General features: G+C 50.6%; 1 protein-coding gene across 2 annotated transcripts in view; it reads right to left on the minus strand.

Moving 5' to 3' along the window:
• SH3RF3 (SH3 domain containing ring finger 3) overlaps positions 1–18127 on the minus strand; it is a 375405-nt gene that overhangs the window by 82400 nt on the left and 274878 nt on the right. For both annotated transcript variants that reach the window (XM_049650139.1, XM_049650140.1), the window contains exon 5: positions 8975–9054. In XM_049650139.1, coding sequence (XP_049506096.1) covers positions 8975–9054 — 80 coding nt within the window. The remainder of the gene's footprint in view (positions 1–8974; positions 9055–18127) is intronic.

An 18127-nucleotide genomic window follows, 5' to 3' on the forward strand; every position in this document is an offset into this window, starting at 1 on the left:
CTGTTTGAAAAGATAAACATTGGCAACTAGCAAGGACTCTGGGCTTCAGAGAGGATAAAGGAAGCCATCACCGGAGGGGACACTCTTGCCTATCATGGGCGAAAAGATTCAGGTTTTCAGCGCAATGCCTGGGTGACAAAGAGAACCCAGGATATCATCTGTCTGTTTTCACATCTGATGACTCACAGGAGCTCTTTGATGGTGACAGAGGAATGACCACAAACAGGAAAGTCACATGACAACTGCATTTGCGCCAGGGAAGCCTGCATGCTCTTTAACCACTTGGGGGCGGGCAGCCTCACGTGGGGAGTTGCAGCTTGGGCTTGGGCAAGGGCAGGCTGAAAACAAGGGGAAAGGGGAAGTGCAGGCTGGGGTCTTGCGAGGCTTGGAAACAATGACAGCGATGCACACCTTTTTGGGCCTGCTCCCAAGCAAAGGTAACTGAAGCATAAATCCTGTTTGTTTGCTTCCTTCCATCTCTTCATGATATGAGAACAATCTTTTCGATTCTGTGGCCAGTGAATACACAGTGGCCAGGAGCACAGTGCCAAGCTGGGGGTGCTGTCTCCTTGGGATGTGTGTGTATACAACATGGACCTCAGCAAACAATCACATTCGTCAAGGAGGGAGGAACTGCATGCTGCCTTTGTTCCCTTCATGACAGGCACTGGGCTCACATCTCAGCTTGGCCAACAGGGCGGGGCACCCACATCTATTGCACCCACTCCTGGGGCCTGTGCAGAGCCTGGAGGCCCATACAAAGTAGTGACGCCACCACATGAGGCCCACCACTGGCCTGTGCCCTACCAGCTGCCTCCTCAACCTTCAGGCCCAGGAGGAGACCAAGTCCCGTGTGTCTTGGGCACAACCTCCTCCTCACCCTGGCCCACTGGCTGTCCGAGGACTGGGCCAGTGGGCCATCACCTAGTGTCTTGGGGTGGGGCTTCATGGTTTTCTGCCCACTTGGGACACTGCCTGATGGAAGATCCCTTTTCCAAAGGTCGCTTTCACACACAGAGGTTCAAGGTTGGCTGAGCTCCTCAAGGAGGGCACCATGTTGGAGAGTTTAAATGCCTTGCTCTTCCACTCTTATCTCCCCACCTGTGGGGAAGAATCCTGAGCAGTTAAATCTTCCTATGAGAGGAAGTGGCAGATCATCCTGTCCTCAGCTGGGATCCTGGCAAGAGGCAGCCACCTGCTACCCTGTGGCACATCTACCTCCTAAGGAGGGTGACGGCCAGTGCAGAGGGAGCCCAGTTCAGCCCAGAGGAAGGGGACTACATGTATGCATCTCTAGCTGGGGTTCCCAGAAAACCTTGGCTCAGGGAAGCTCTACACCAAGGTGTCCCCCAAATATTCTAAATTTGCACTGACTTTCCCCTCTATCTGGGGCTCTCATCTCTCACCCTGCTGTCCTCCACTCCCTACTATACTATATGCTCCACAAGGATAGAGATTTTTGTATGTTTTTTTCACTGCTGTATGCCCAGGACCAGAATGCGTCTGGTACATAGTATACTCCAAATAATACTTGTTAAAAGAACAATAAAATAGGGGCTCTGGTTTTGAGACTCTGATGAAGACTGCTGAAGGAAAGTGTGTGTGTGTCTATGTGTGTATCTGCATGTGTGTGGGCATGTACTGAAACTGTCTCATATGGCCCCAAAGTCTGCCGGCTGACCTTGAACACAAAAACAAGCACAGAACAAACAGGTACCAGTTTTCCTCATTCAGGAAGTCCATTCAGTATGGAGTTGGGAGGACTGTGCCAGGAGGGGTGGGCACCATGGAGAGGCAAGAAAGGGCAGAAAAGACAGGGCTGCAGGCTGTGGGTATCTAAACAGTGAGGAGAGGAATGAAAAGGAGAAGCAGAGGGTATACAACAGGGCAAGATGGCAGAGAGAGCTGAGTCCAACCAGGAGAGAGCTGAGCTGCCCTGGAAGAACCTGGATAGACAGAAGCAAGCAGAGAAGGCAGTGAGCCGGGGGAGAGAGGGAAACAACTGAGGCACAAGGCATGCGAAGGGGTGAGAGGTGAGTCAAAGAGGGAAGTAGAAACTGGAGTCAAAAAACTTCTATTAACAGAGTTTCCAAACCAGCTAGTCCAGCCCTTGGGGGGTGAAGGAGCCATCTAAACAGGGCACTGTGGACGGCCTAGACAAAGGTAGCTTTGATGGGGTGGGGGGACTTTCTCTTTGCTCTTTAATCTATCTTTGAAGCTCCTGGGTCAAGGATGACTTCCATGTGCCACCTGCACTGTCCATCTGCTCAGTGGAGTTTGAAGCTATGGGGGGGGGGGCAGGGGACACCTGCCCAATTGTGAGCTGGCCCTGCCAGAGAGAGGATAGACCCCAGGAGAGTGTGTAAGGTTCATGTTGGCACAGCAGCCCAAGGACCAGGACCTGCACTTGCCCACACCTGGCTCAGTGAGTGATGTCCATTATCACCCAACCTCCACAGCAGGAGTTGGATACACACCCGATTTAAAAAAGAAAGCAATGTTACCAAGTGTGACAAACACTCCATAAACCATATGAACTGCCTGGTAGTGATGTTTGTGATCTTGGGGGACTAGACCTCAAATAATTGAAATTTAATTGTCTTTAGGGAAGGAGCCGATTATCCTTCCCTCAACATTTGAGGATCCCCATGCCATTTAGTGGAACAAAGACTTTGCATTCACTTCTTAGCACAAAAGGGGAGTTGAAATGAAAAAAAAAAAAGAAAAATGAAGAAAAATTTTAGATTATGAGCTTCAAGCTATCCTGATTAAGACTTTTAAGTCAGAAAAGTCTTCTTTCAAAATTCCATTTTTATTTTAGAGAAACACAAGACATGGGTCCGGTGAAATAATAAAAGCAGGAAAATGAGCAACCTAGAGGTGAACATGGCTAAACACTGCTGGTCCACCGAGCGGGGACACCAGTGCCTTCCCCACTGCTGGAATCACGTCCTCTGGCACAGGACACACTGAGAAACAGTGTCACTGCAGTTAGTTTGCAAACATAGACAGACTTGGATTTTATGCCACATCATGCCCCTTCACAGGGCAGGTCTGGATTCTTAACAGTGGGAAGTCAATATTCCTTTCATGGTTTCATGTATTCTACTCAATAAATGCTCAGTGACACAGACACCCCTTGGATGCTAACAATGGGCAGTACAAAGAATGTCATTTCCAGGGATGCCATCACCCCCAAGGGAATGACACACCCTCCCCTTCAAAACACAGCTCTAAACTCTAAATTGTCCCTCACAAACTCTAATGGTATCTTATTTCTAAGTAGCTTATATCTGTGCCTAAGAACAGTTGTGCAGAGCTCCACCCCCACCACAGGCATGTGGGCCACTGGCTAAGGAAGGACAGGGCAGAAGCACAGAGAACTGGCATCTTTCAGGTGCCAACCTCTCCCAGGGCCTTGCCTAAGCCCCACATGAACTCTGAGGCTGGGATTACCCCTTATTTCACAGTTGAGGAAACTAAGGGTCAGAAAGGTTGAGAATCTGTGTTTCAGCAACAAGTTAGAAGCAGATGGGGCTCTGTGGCCACAGGGACAGGACAAGGCACTGTGAGAGGCTGTGGAGGAGGCTGGCAGGCCCTGCTGAGGTCGGCCTGAAGGTGAGGCTGAGTTCCGGGGTCAGGGAGCCCGTGTGGTCCCCTGCATCAAGAGGTGCTGCACTGGTTTGCACAGGGCACTGATGCATTTGCTCTCCTCATCTTTACTTCAAATTTGTGTTGTTGATGAGTAATATCTCCTCTGGTCTCAATACTTCAAGTCTGGCCTCTAGGTGTGCGTTGCTGGGGGAACTGGAATGCAAATAAATCTGACTTCACCTTGAAAAATCTCTGCCCCTTCCACTTATATTTCCTTTGGGTATCTCAGAGAGAAAACCAGAAGCAGATGGCTCTGTGGGTCATTTTGCTGCACGTGTGCCTGCAGATCTGGCATGTGGCTCGTGCTGGGGAGGGGCGCTGGCCTGGGGTGGGGGAATATGTCATTCAGCATCTGCTTTCTTTAGGTATGACCCAAGAAAAAGCATGGATGGATCACACTTGAACAGAGGATGGCCCAGCCCACTGTCAGCCTGATGCCTGCAGGCCTCCTGGTCCCTGCTTTATGCACCAGACAGCCACAGCAGTGCTACCTTGTCACTCCCTCTCCACCCATGTCCCCTCTGCTGCACTCAGCCAGAATTGCATTGCTGACAGTCTCTGAGCGAGCTGGATGGCACCTTCTATGCTCAGAGCTTCAGGCTGGTCCTCATGGAGCCTGCTGGGGCCTCGCACGCCTGGCATGAAATAGGCAGTGCCTGCATGGTCCTCTTCCTCATGGTTCCCAGGGCCCCATTCTCACTCCTTATTCCTTCAAAAGGCCTCTTCAGCTCAAAACAAGCTTCCACAGGTGGCTCGGTCATCTCAAAAACACATATAGATCAGACAGGGGCTGCTGCTTGAGGCCCCAATTTCACCTCTGTGGATTCACATACAAAAGCTGGTACTAGCATTAAAATTTTTTAAAAAAGGGGGTGCCTGGGTGGCTCAGTTGGTTAAGTGGCCAACTTTGGCTCAGGTCATGATCTCACAGTCTGTGGGTTCGAGCCCCGTGTTGGGTTCTGTGCTGACATCTCAGAGCCTGGAGCCTGCTTCAGATTCTGTGTTTCTCTCTCTCTCTCCCCCTCCCACCTGTCTCTCTCTCTCAAAAATGAATAAAACATTAAAAAATATTTTTTAAAGCTGGTACTAAAAATAAGATAATAGTAGGAAATTTGGTTTTTTCTTCCCCACTGTCTTGTAGACTATATGGGGCTTTCAAGCTGTAAGGTGCCCCCTCCACCAGCCTGAAGCAGTCCTGCAAGTGTGAGCCTGGGATAGAGGGTCAGGCCCCATGCCCCCTCCCTGGGTGCCCTTGCATGGATGGTGTACACACAGAAGCGGCCGACTGCTGTGGCCACTCTGCCTGGCATCATGCTTTTACAAGCAGCCTATGGGATATTTCCGAGGACACCAATCACTCACCCATATTACTTGCTCATTTCTACAGCAAGATGTTCACTTGTGTTAATTATCTACACAGTTCTCTTCAGCTCTAATCAAGGAGTGAACTGAAGTATTTTAGTGCCTTCATTAATTTCACACCCTTTCTCCTCTATATGATGGTTTGCTCATGTTTCTTCTAGAATAAGTAAAAGATTCTTTTCAATTATTCCTGTTGAAGTGTTTGCTCCTGTTCTCCTGGATACCAGGGTCACACTAGCTGACATGTGCCCACACATTGATGGTTCCATTCAATGGATGTCTACTGAATGATAGCCAGGTGCAGCCAGGTGGTGGAGAAGCCTGCCCCAGGAGCACCCACTCTGGGGAAGGGGGAGACAACACAGGTGCATGTCAGGGCCTGCACAGGATGTTACAGGGTCTGGGACGGGCACTGCCCAGGCTCAGAAAGCCAAGTAAGTCTTCCTGAAGGAGGTGGCAGCTGAGCTGGGGAGGGGTGAGCTGATGCAGGGCTGTGGACAGGGCTGACTCCCTGGGTGCAGATGTTCAGAGGGAGAGAATGGGGAGCATTTGGGGAACTGTCATGAGGCCATGAAGTGACCAGCCCCTCACCCAGGCCTTCCAGTGGTTCTGATTTCCTAGGAACCGCAGGCAGCTGGCACTCCATTGGATGAGGTATCGGCTGCAGCCCAGAAGGAAGGAGCTGGGAGTGGCTTGGCTGCCAGTCCCGTGTGGGAGCTGGCATCCTTCCCACACTGAGCTCACAGAAAACTGGTCTGCAGAGGCATTTGTGCAGTGACCCACAAAAGGAAGTCCTGGACCAGCAGCAAAAGCATCACCTAGGGACTTGTTAGAGAGGTACATTCTGGGGCCTCACTCCAGAGCTACTAGGGTAAGACCCAGCAATCTGTTTCAACAAGCCCTCCAGCTACTTCTGCTACATTCTGAAGTTAAAGACCCACCTATGTACTGTGTCTGGTGATGTCCAGTCAAGGTCTACACTCAAGGGCTATGGCACCATCTCCCAGAGTGGGCCACAGGCTGCTGATGGCTCACCATAATGGTCCTCAGTGGGAATTTCCCAGCCATGTGCAGCTGCACTAGAGACTGTGTCTCTCCCAGGGGTCACCTGAAGCCCACATGGGCTCGCTTCATCTTGGGAAAACTAAGGTCTATTCAGGCTCTAGAGTTGCCCTGAGGATCACCAGGCTTCCCTTCCAGCACAGCTCAGCCCCCGCTTCCTCACAGGCATGGCTCCTGAGAGCAGCCATCAATGGGCCTTAGCCTCAGAGTCTGCTTCCAGGAAATCCAATCCAGACAAGGCTGCTGCTGCTTGGGGACCCGACATTCCCCTGGGCTTAAGGCCAGCTCATAGGGGCAGGTCTTTCTGTCCACTGCAGGTGGCCCTGCCGGCACCTTTGCAAATCTCCAATTCTGCCCGCCAAGCCTTCTACTCTGCTCTAGAGAATTCTCTCAAGATGGTTCTTGTGCTTTTCCCACATACGTTGCTCACCATTCGATAGTGCTGCTCACCCTCAGGCAGGGCTGCGGGCAGGGGCACCTTATCCATACCCTGAGGGCAGGTGCTGTGACTATCTGGAATCACTGTCTGAAATACTGAGCACTGCCACAGAAGGCTGGCTGGTGGGTTCACCCCTTCCAGGCCTTTGCCCCACTTCAGCAGGGACTTAGGTTACCAGATCCTGGTATATTAAATTCACACTAATCAAGCCCATCACAGATTGAAGCCCAGAACCACCCTCTGTGTTACAGATTTGTGGTGGGGCCTGGTCTGGTCACCAGTTCCTTTACCAACATACGGAACATGGTGGCTGTGTAGTCATTAGAAGGTAGGCTCAGCGACTTCTCGACGCTCAGGACAAATAGGTGGGTCACAAGGAGAATTACGCCTATGAGATTGCGTCCACCACAAACGGATCTGGTGGGGACAGCTTTGACCCCCCCCCCCCCACACCACCAGGTACAAGGTGCCTCCTGCTGCCTGTTGTCCCTTTGGGTTTCCTTTCTCCAGTCTGCAGGCAACCCCCAGTCCCTCTGCTCCATCCCTTGGTCTTTCTCTGGCCCCCACAACAAGACTCCCAGACCTCACAGGTGGCATGCAGATTGTCACACACTTCAAGAGGCTCTTGGTTTTCTCCCAGGGATGAGCTGTACCCATCTGTCTGTGGAGGTTTCATTTCCAGATGGCAAGCTGCACTCGGGACCCTGAGCGAGGCTCTCAGAACCCACTGCCATGCTCTGGGGTAAGGCAGATAGACAGAAGGCCTATTAATGTCTCAGGGCAGAGCAGGGATGGAAGGAGAGGGAGGTCACTCCATGCTCTGCACCACATTAAAAAGCCCTCCACAATATGGAAGATCTGTGCATGGTTGAAACCTCCAGTCTGTATTCACAACTCTTGGGGAGTAATATTCTTGGACGGTATTAATAACCTTTTGGGTCTCAAAGACAGAGCAGCTTTCTTGGTGGCTGATCTGATGTGTAAGAGCTGGGGGCTTTAGGCCAATACCAGAAGCACTCTGTACCCATGATGAGGAAGGTTTTGGTCATCAGAACACATCCAAAATTATAGGGAGCCTGTGTGCCAGGCATTCATCTGGGGGGACACCTGGGGCTTGTTCTTGAAGAGCTCACTGTGTCCTGCCTCTCATTTAGGCAACCACATTAGGGAATAAGAGTCTCCTGTGGATACCGGTCAACTTCCTTAGGGACAGGGCCCTGCATCTAGTTCTTCGGAAAAAGCAAGGCTATCACTACCCATCCTGTCCTATATGCTTCTTTGCTCCCAGGTTTGAGTGGAAGCCACTGGAGCTTATCTAGGACAGCAGGTCAGAAGAAGAGCATGTCTTCTGTCTAGTGCTGGTGAAAACTTGAATTTTGGCCAAAGACACCTAAATGTAGCTCATTAATCTACATTCCCCTCAGGACACTAGGTACAAAATAGGTACATCTTAATGTCCTTTTGTTTAGTTGGTTGTGGTAATGATGCAATCAGAGCAGTGGGCAGATAAAGGGAGATGTTCAAGGATTTCCAATCTGCCACCAAGTAAAGACAAACATTTTGATTGGGTGTAAAGAGGTAGCTGAACATGTTCCAGTATATTTACACCTTTAGGAGACCTTTTGAAGCTCAGCAACTTGCTTTTTTCAAAAGGCTTTTTTTTTTTTGGCTTGGAATACCTTTTGTTCTGCAATAATGCAGGTTCTAAGTGTCCCTTTGACCTTCGTCAGATCTGTGGAACGTTCTATTTCACCATATTGTTTGCCAAATTCATATTCTCCACCTCAAAAGATTCATTCGAGTAACTGAGCTCATTGCCAAATAAAAGAGTAGAAGGCAGTCTAATTTTTCAGAACTATTTAAATGGGGAATTTTTTAAACTGCACGTATCTCTTAAGAGCTGTAATTTAACAAGAGCAAATCTTCTAAACAAGATAAGCATCTTGCTTCCTGGCAATGATTCATCTGGTTATATTTGGGGATGATATGCAGCTGCTATGATATAAGCTACCATAACTGTAGGGCAGTTGTGGCTGTTCAAATATTGAGTTACTTCTGAACACGTGGTGACTAGCTACTTCCCCATGCTCACAAGACCACCCGCAGCTCTGGCCCCCTCCACCCTCCAGAGCCCCCCCCCCCCCACCCAATACACACCTTCTCATGGGCCTCCAGGGTCTTCTCCGTGCTATGGCTGGTCCTTTCCTGATTGGCCTGTGCCATCAAATATTTTGAATATCACCCTGCTTATAAATGTCCTGGAGACACTGACATGAAAGAACCAGCTAGACTTTGTTTTCCATACTCTCTTATCAGCAGTGTTACTGATGCACATAACTAGACTGATTGGCTGGTAACAATTTAGAAAACCTATGGAAACCACATGTTTATATGCTAGCAGAGGTGGGAGGGAGGTGCTGAAGGCACAGGACCCCAAAAACATAAATGGCAGCTCACACGTTGAGGGGCAGCTGGACTTTGGGAGCTGTGCCTTGCTGTTCAGCCGCTGGGGCGGGTCCGGCCGAGGAGGAGGAGTCCTGGAAACACACAAGAGACAGGAGTGAGTTGACAGGAGGCTCTTGCCTCAAGAAAGAGAAAAGCATGATCAGGCTGGAGTCCAGAGTCACCTGTTCTCCCCTCACTGGCCTGACCCTCCAGCCTCTAAAATTCTCAGGTTCCACTTGCCTGGGTTGTTTGTCAATAACTTTTTTTTCAGCTCATTGAAGGGAGCTTAGCAGCCACTGACACTCTTCCAAAAGCAGCTTCCAAGTGCCTTCCGGGAGCGGCTTGGAAAGTCACTCTTCCAGCCTGCATCTGGGTTGGGCAGCATCGCACTGTGTTTAACATGGAAGAAGGCAGTGGAGGGAGGCCTGTTTTTATTCTTAGAACTTGAATTACTTGTTCTTGTGTTTGTCCAAGAAAACCCAGACAAAGCATGAGCTTATTTAAAAGCTGCTTTCCCAGGAGAAGATTAACCCCTAAGGAAAACTGATCCTTTGGCAGTGACAGGGGACAGGCATCAGGAGAACAAGCATCTCCCACATCAGACTCCAGGACCTCAAGGCTCCAAGGGTTTATTATGTGGGGATATGGCTGGAGGGGTGGTCCACTTTGAGATGCTTCCTGTTTAGCCTGTGGTGCATGTTAAACCCACTGAGGGAAGGAGTTAAGGGCCAAAAGAGGGATCCGGGCCACAAAATGATCTTGCTGAGGTGATTTCTGCACAGAGAATCCCACAGACCTAGCCATAGGGGCAATACTGTCCCAAGCCCCTCATCACTCACCTTGCCCCTCCTGCCCCAGCCCTCCCCAGGGAAGCACGCTTCTTCCTGGTCAGAGGTATCAGATGCCACAAGGAGTTAAACAATGTACCCCCAAAAGAAATGCCCAAGCCATAGCCCCTGATATCTGTGAAGGTGACCTTGTTTGGAATAAAGGTCTTTGCAAATACAGTATAAGGTAGGGGTCCTGAGATGAAATGACCTTTTATTACAGTGGGCCCTAATTCCAGTGACGAGTGTCCTTATAAGAGACAGAAGAGGAGAAGAGAGACACCCAGAGGGGAAGCAAGGCCATGTGAAGACAGAAGCTGATAGCAGAGTGATGTAAGGAATCCAGGCAGCTGCCAGAAGCTGGGAGAGATTCTCCTTCAGTCTCCAGAAGCAACCAATCCTTGCAACACCTTAATTTTGACCTTCTGACCTCAGAACTGACAGAGAATAACTTCATGTTGCTTTGAGCCACATGTACCACTTTGTGGTACAGTTACAGCACTCCCAGGAAACTGACACAGATGGGGATGCCTATGGGTATCTGGAGGAGGGTGGCATCTATGCCCCTCAAAGTCAAGAGAGCCAGGGCTCTCCTCCCTTCCTTGAGGGTCCCCTCTAGGCTTCCCACCAAGGGACAGGACAGGGATCCTAGAGGAAACTGGATGCAGATGAACAGGGAGCCAGGCAGGCTTGAGCAGAACCCTCAGGAGCTGCTAGTGCCTTGGCAGAGGCAGGTGGGGAAGCAGGACACAGGGGGCTGCCCACGGCTCTGGCTGGCAATGATGGACATGTCACCACGTGTGGTCCTCAGATGGGTGAAGGTCACTAGAAGCGGAAATTACAAAAATGGAATGAGAGATGCACCTGGCACACATTCCAGGAAGGCAGAACAACCCTACCAGTCAAGTGACCACCACGTCCCTTGCATGCTTGCATGGAGGGGTGAGGGGAGCATTTCTCCTCAACCCCCTGACCAGTTCTGACCTTGCTCATCTCCGTGTGCTCCCGGCGACCTGCCGCTACCCCTCTAGGCAGTCAGCTTCCCTCCTCTAGCAGGGACCAGGAAAGGTGCCAGAGACCACAGCACATCTGCAACCTCTAACAAGGCAGAAAGGCTACTTCTTGTTTGGACAACGGGGTGCCTGGCAGAATGAAAACATGTAGGCAGGAGCACACCTTTCCTTGTGTCTCCCAGGTAACTCCAGGTCTCAAAGGACTTCCTATTCCTGCAAGAGGGAACTTGGATTTTCAAAGACAGCCCCTCCACAGATTGTGTCCCTGTGGCTGACGCACAGGCCGGCGTTTCCAGAGTGCTGTATGGGAGCCAGGCTGAATAGAGGGAGACTTCTGCCTGCTCATCACACCTGCCCTCCCTTGGAAGGGAGACAGAGACCATCAAGGCTCAGGATTGTTTCCCTTTGGGATAGTTGTCAGTGGAGTTCACTGCAGCTGGCCAGACCGTCCTCCACAGAGCTTCAGGCAGGAGCCAGAGAGTGCCCTCCATGGGTGTGGCCACCCGGCTCCAGGCACCCCCAGAGTATGGAGGACCCGCAGCTCTCCTTGTATGGTCACGGGAGAAAGGTTAGGGCCCTTTACTCACTCACTGTAGCAGGTGTGGGGCAGGAGTGGCACCACATCGGAGGTAGTTGGCAGATGTTGGTATACATGTCCAGCGGCCAGCTCATCAACTGAGCAAGGTCACAACTGGTGAGTCAATGGGGAATGCCCCCCTTGCCCCTCGTGCAGGCAGGGCAGTGTGTGACAGGCAGTCAAGTTGTAGAGTTGTTTTGCCTGGGTGGGTCATGTTCTAGGTGCTCACTGACCTCTGCTGATCACCCAACTTGTCAGGACTGGCTCAGGGCACAAACATGCCCTCTGACCCCAGTGTGGGGTTCACTGTGGGGGATAAGCATTGCACATGTCATGATAGATGTGGGGGTCCCAGAAAATGCAGCAACGTACTGCAGGGATGTCACCTGGGGGCCAGAGAGGGCTTTATAAGCAGTAGGCAGGCCTGTTCGGTGAGGTGGTGAGGGTTGTGCAGGTGAGGAAGGAGCACAGAGGCCTGCCCAGCAAAGGCTGAGAGAAGCAAGCTTGGCATGCTTGAAACACTGGACAGAAAGGAAAGGCTGGGGTGACAAGGGGGAAGCACCCAAGTGCTGTAGAGCCAGGCCATTCATGGCCCCCTGGGCCACTATGTGAATTCTGGTCTTTGCCTTGAGGGCAGAGATGCCCTGGAAGGTGATGGGAGGAGGGTGGTGAGAACAGACCTGCACTTTACAGGGGGACCACAATGTCTCAGCCATGCAGAATGCTGCCGAAAGGCCAAGTCAGTTGAAGGGCAGGAGGATCCCTTCAACATGGGGATGTAGGCATGCACATTGTGTTTATAGGGCTGGTGGCTGGTGTTGCTGGGTGACCCAGGTGGTTCATGCTCCCTGCCCCCACTTCCCAGGACACACACAAATGATGATATGGGTGTGTGCAGGATTCACATTCCCTGCAGCCCTCTGCCCCAGGCCCAAGCAGGTCGACCCTTGATCACTCCCTGCTATCCTGTTGTGTCATAAAGCAAATCCTGCTTGGCTGTGGCCCTTGTGACATGGCTGTGCAGTGTGGATGTCCTGAGTGGGGCTGCCCAGCTTACAAATTGGGGAAAGCAACTGGATGGGATAAGGAGCTTGTGGGCCAGAGCACTTCCTACACAGCCCCCCATCCTAATTTGGGCTTATGGACAAAGCTCAGTTCTGCAGAGGGAGGTGGGGGGGTGAGGGAGGAAGCCTGGTGACCCAGCAGTTTCCTGTTGGTAATGAATACAAAAACATCTGAACGAGGCAGAATGAAGGCACAGACAAGGATCTCACAGCCATGTTTTTTTATAATATGTAAAACCTGAACTATGAAGCAGCTCAAATGTCCCCCCATAGAGGCTTTGGTGGCAGATGATGGCATGGGCCCCACAGAGCCATATGATGGGAGGATGTGTAGGGTCCATCAAAAGATGCATGTATTGGGGCACCTGGGTGGTTCAATTGGTTATGCGTTGACTCTTGGTTTCAGCTCAGATTATGATATTGTGGTTTATGATCTGAGCCTGACAATGGGGTCTGTGCTGACAGCATGGAGCCTGCTTGGGATTCTTTCTCTCTTTCTCTCTCTCTCTCTCTCTCTCTCTCTTTCTCTCTCTCTCTCTCTCTCTCACCATCCTCTGCTTGTTGTGCTCTATCTCTCTGTCTCAAAATAAAGATTAATTTTTTTAATGTTTATTATTTTTCAGACAGAGAGATACAGAGAGCAAGTGGGGTAGGGGCAGAGCGAGAGAGAGAGAGAGAAACACAGAATCTGAAGCAGGCTCCAGGCTCTGAGCTGTAAGCACAGAGTCCGACGCAGGGCTCGAACCCACAAACCTGATCATGACCTGAGCCGAAGTTGGTTGCTTAACCGACTGAGCCACCCAGGTGCCCTGAAATAAATAAACATTAAAAACAAGATGCATGTATTTCCTTGAAAAAAGGTCTGGAAATTTATATATCAAATGATGATACTGGTAAGTACGGTATTTGGAATTTGGGGTAATTTTTTTAAAATCCGTAAGTTCAAGTTTTTCATTTTAATATCAATAAGTGGCCATGATTTTCTGATACATTTTCTGATACATATAAAAAGAATAACAGGGCTGGCTTAAGATCACACTCTGGTTGATGGTTATTCCATGCTTTCCTGGATTCCACACATGCCATCTTTGTAGCGATGCCAGGAGCCTTCAGATCGGCAGGGTGACCCTTCAAATTGCCCACCAGGTGACTATTGGCAGCAGCACGTAGGCGGAGGGCATCTGCTGGGCAACAGGAGCCACAAGGACACAAGGTAACTGACTTAGAGCCGAAACCCATGACCCTGCTTTCATCAACATGCCTCCTGTCCAAATAAACTCTCCTGAAACAGCTAAACCAGTCTAAACCAGCCCCTCACATGCAAAGCACTGCTGACCCAAAGTGGGGACAGCTCCGAGTCTTGCTGTGCCTGTAAAGCAACCTGCCTGGGGTCTCTACTGCCCAGTGTCCTTAAGGCACTCAAGCCAAAATCCAGCAGAAGGCAATAATGTCTGTGGCCAGGAGAGATGGAGAAGATTGACTTCCCCCTGCTGGGCAGTGGGGAAGGCTGGCTGGGAGTGTGGGCTGGGCCGGAGCTTGTGGCCTTGGGACTCCAGACCCCATCTTTGCTGGCATCTGCCAGCTCCTCTGGACCACACACAGGACACTCCATATGGCAGAGTGTCAAGAGGCCCAGGGAGACTATGGGGCTGCTCAGGCATGTGAAGCTACCTGAGATGCAGGACTGCACCTAAATAAAGCTGGAGGGGAAGGGCCTTCTGACAGCTTTGCTGGAAACCTGGCCTCCAGGTGAAACTTGGTATGTCTGATGCTACAAAGAAAATACATGGGATTGCACAGCAAACCATTACGTGGAGCTGGAATCGAGGTGTAGAGAGAGGTCACCCTTGTGAAAGTGTTTTTTCCCAAAGGTCAAGATGGAGAATAGCCAACACTGATGCTCTGCAGAGTGTGTGTTCCCATCTTGCTCCTCTATGCAGTGCAGCACAGGGCCCAAGGCAAAAGGCCTTTCGGGACATCTGCTGAGTAGTGGCTACACCAGGCAGGGATCTACCCTCAGGGACCTAAAAACTGAAAAGTGTGACTTTCTGATGAAGACGGGGTGTTCACCCATCCTGCTCTGAATCAGGCCTTTGTTTTTGTTACTATCAGTAGGAGGTGATGACAAATGTTGCTGGTGGCAGCAGGTGGACAGGGTGACCCCATTAACAGCCCAGCTGTGCACAACTAAGGACCACATGCCCAGCTGAGGAGAGCATAACCGATGAGATCGTGGTGCCTTTTTAGGAGCCCTGAGGGGTAGCCAGGGAGCTGCTAACCCCTGGGCAGGTATCACAGCATGAAAGGGGCTCTCCTTTAAGTGATTTTGATTAAAAATTCATGAGTACAATGCATCCCACCAGGTTCCGTATCATTAGCATCCTGCCAAGGCCCTGGGAGGCACCGTGCTGATGAAGGCACTGCTACACCCTTACTGCATCACTCCCAGAACACACGGAACAAGCAGAGTTTAGTTTGAGGTAGATCTAACGCAACACTAGGGTGTCTTGTGCCCCTCGCCCTCTAGCTCTGACCATGCTGGATGGGGCTTTCTGGGCCTTAGGACTGGGGCCCGTTTCCTCCTGCCGAGAGCCATGTTGCTGATAACTGCTTTGATTTTTCATGGCTTAATTTTAAATGATTCTGGGCCTTAAGGGATTAGTGAAGCCTTGGCAGGAGTGAGAGAAATCAGGAAGGGATAAAAATAAGGAAGGAGAAGCAGCGACAGCCACTTTCAGATAAAAATAATTGGGAATGAGGCCCTCAAACAGATATTCTCCCTGTCTCCGAGGTCAGCAGGTGGACATCTCTGCCCTGACTTCATAGCCCAGCCCAGCCCTGTGTACCATGGAGCTGCACCACTGGTCTGTCACAAAGAAGGTCTTTGACTCTGATAAAGCAGATTCATATCATACTCTTTTTGGATGACTCTATATCAGACAAAAGCTGGGGTTCATCCCAGGCAGGTGAGCACACGTCGATCTGGGGGAGCCAGCCAACAAGAGGATCCTTGGAGCCACTGACCCTACAGAATGTATGACTCCAGAAATCCCTTTGGACCTAATGTTCAAAAATACAGTCCACAAGCTTTTAACAGGAGGCAAGTATATGTGGGGTCAGCTGGCTGGGTCAGAGGTCAGAGGTGATGCCCCCATCAAATAAAACTGACCACAGTGTTAGCAAACAGGGGGATAGCATGCCAAGGAGCCTAGTAATGCTGCTCCCTGGTGCCACTCATACCCACTGCCCTCCAAGGATATGCATGGGTCAGGAGGCTGCAGCACAGGCAGGCTATGTAATCCTGCGATCAAGGCAAACTGCCCTTGATCTTCCAGGCCTCCTTTTCCCACTTATAAAAGACAGAGCCACCAAGACAGCACGGGTGAGTGGTTCATACACCTGTGGAACGGGCTATCACTTCTTGTGGTGGCCTGTATATCTCTGGCCTCTGCTGGTGGGAAGCCCAAGCGTCAGTTTCTGGCTGCAGTGTGGAGGCCATGGACCCCTGATTCCAAATTGTCAGGTTGTTACCAGACACCAGAGGCCCAGAGGTGCATTTTAATAGGGCCCCTAAGTGGTACTGGAAAACAGGCCATTTTATTTTCCTGCTGGGATTAGTAAGAGGGAAAAAGGGGGTCTGTGGTTGGCAGGCTGTATGGGGGCTCCAAGGCGCTTTCCTGGATACACTGGCACAGACTAATACCCTGAGAAAAACATCTCCTTGTTTTAATTTTTAATATGAGTCCAGAAAACACTGTCATCACCCCAAGGAGCAGTGAAATGAGCATGTTTTATTCATCACACACTACCACTCTCTAACACAGAGTGTAAATCAGACTCTTAGGAACATGCTTCCTAAAGAAAACTTTAGAATGAAACATTTTGGCCTGATTCTTCTGCTTGCCTCCAAAAAGAACCATAAACAGCTTGCAGGGCCAGAGGGTCCAGGGATGCCTCCCCACACCCTGGCCCAGGGGATTTGGGCTGGGGGGCCCAGCAGGGCTGGGAAGGGCAGGGGCCTGGGCTGGATGTGCTCGTGCTGATAGCTCAAGGTCAAGGGCCAAGGAGCTTGAACAAGATGGTCTGTCCCAGGAGAGAGAACGGGCCATGCTTTGTGCCCACATAACCTTCACTGCTCTCTTGTCGGCACTCAGGAATGCTGGCTGACTGCCCAGAATGGAGTCCTCAAGGAGGCCTCCATTCAACTCGAATACTGCCCCCTAACCATTCTCCTCCCTGCAGGAACTTGGATTTGCTCACCAGCATCTGACCCTAGCATCTCAGCTACTGACTCCAGGTCTTCATGGACAGGCCCCTCACTTAGTCTCCATGGTCTTCTCAGGGGTTGACAGACTCACCTGCCGCTCAAATCTGGCTATCCCCTGCTTTTGTAAATAAAGTGTTAATGGCATCCAACCATACCACCCATTTGCTGCTTTCACCCATAAGGGCCTAAGTGAGGAGCTGTGACAGAGATCACATTGCCCACAAAGTCTAAAATATTTATTATCTATCTGGCCCTTTACTGAAAAGAGTTTGCCAACCCCTGCTGTAGGTGTCTATAGTGAAAGGATGAACTTCCAGCGTCTGCTCTCATCTTATTGGATCAAAAAGCCACAGCTGTGCCAAAACCTCTTAACAAGGCATCCCAGAACATTCTTAACCAGAATGGCCAAAAAAGAGGGGTAGGATATTGGAGAACAGTATCCACAAAGTGGCTCTAGGTTAGGAGATAAAAATCAGCTTGCTTGATGGTCTCAACTGCAGGAAGGTACCAGGAGCTCCTGTGGACCAACCCGCCCCCCACTTCTTTGTGTGAGCCTGTAAGACCCAAGGCATCTTCATCCGGCTTTGCACAAAACGTATATTAGTCATATCCCAACAACCTATCTGTTCTGCCTTCAAACAGAAGGTGCCTCCTATATAGTGAGAAGCTGCAAGAGGGACAACCTTTGAGAAACTCTTCTCAACTCTAATTCCGTGTGTCTGTCCATCCACACATGCTTCTGAAAGCCCCCTTCACAGAGGCTCCACACCAGGCACTAAGGGTGCAAAAGGGGCAAACATACCTGTCTTAGCGAAACTCACAGGTTGTGGTAACATTTTGAGAGCTGGTGGCTCTCCTGGCCCAGTTGTGCAAGCTTAGGGGACAAGCGAGAGGGCTGATCAGGGAAGGCTGCAAGAGTTTCCCACTCCTCACTGCATCCAGATGATGCCTGGGAAGTGGGGGCAGGGAAAGGGCAGCAGGGTATGCTCTGGCAAGTGGCTGTGGCTGGCTAGGGCAGGGGGTAGGTAGCTAGGAGATCAGGGGCAGGTGGCAAAGTTCTGAACCTCCTCATGGCCCTCCTACCAAGAAACAATGTACCTTTGTGCCTGAGCCTTGATGGAAAGTGGAAGACCCAGGAGGATGCCAACCTCAGTGATCCTTGGTGCCCATTCTTGCCTCCTTTCCTCGTTTCCTTCCAGAAGCAAAGCCACCCTTCCTCTTCTGATCTGCCATGGCCCTTCCTTTGTGCTCATCTATGGAGCTTCCTACTTTCTACCTTCCATGGCATGGATCTATGTTCTTGTCTCCTGATGGCTGCGTGGGTACTAGAGGCTGGGGTCTATGAGGAAACCCTTTTTATATCTGCCACAGGCTGCTGCTTTTGTTGCTCTTGTTTGTTTGCTTATTTTTAAGAGAG

Source organism: Panthera uncia (genome assembly GCF_023721935.1).
Source record: "Panthera uncia isolate 11264 chromosome A3 unlocalized genomic scaffold, Puncia_PCG_1.0 HiC_scaffold_11, whole genome shotgun sequence".
Taxonomy (NCBI): Eukaryota; Metazoa; Chordata; class Mammalia; order Carnivora; family Felidae; genus Panthera; species Panthera uncia.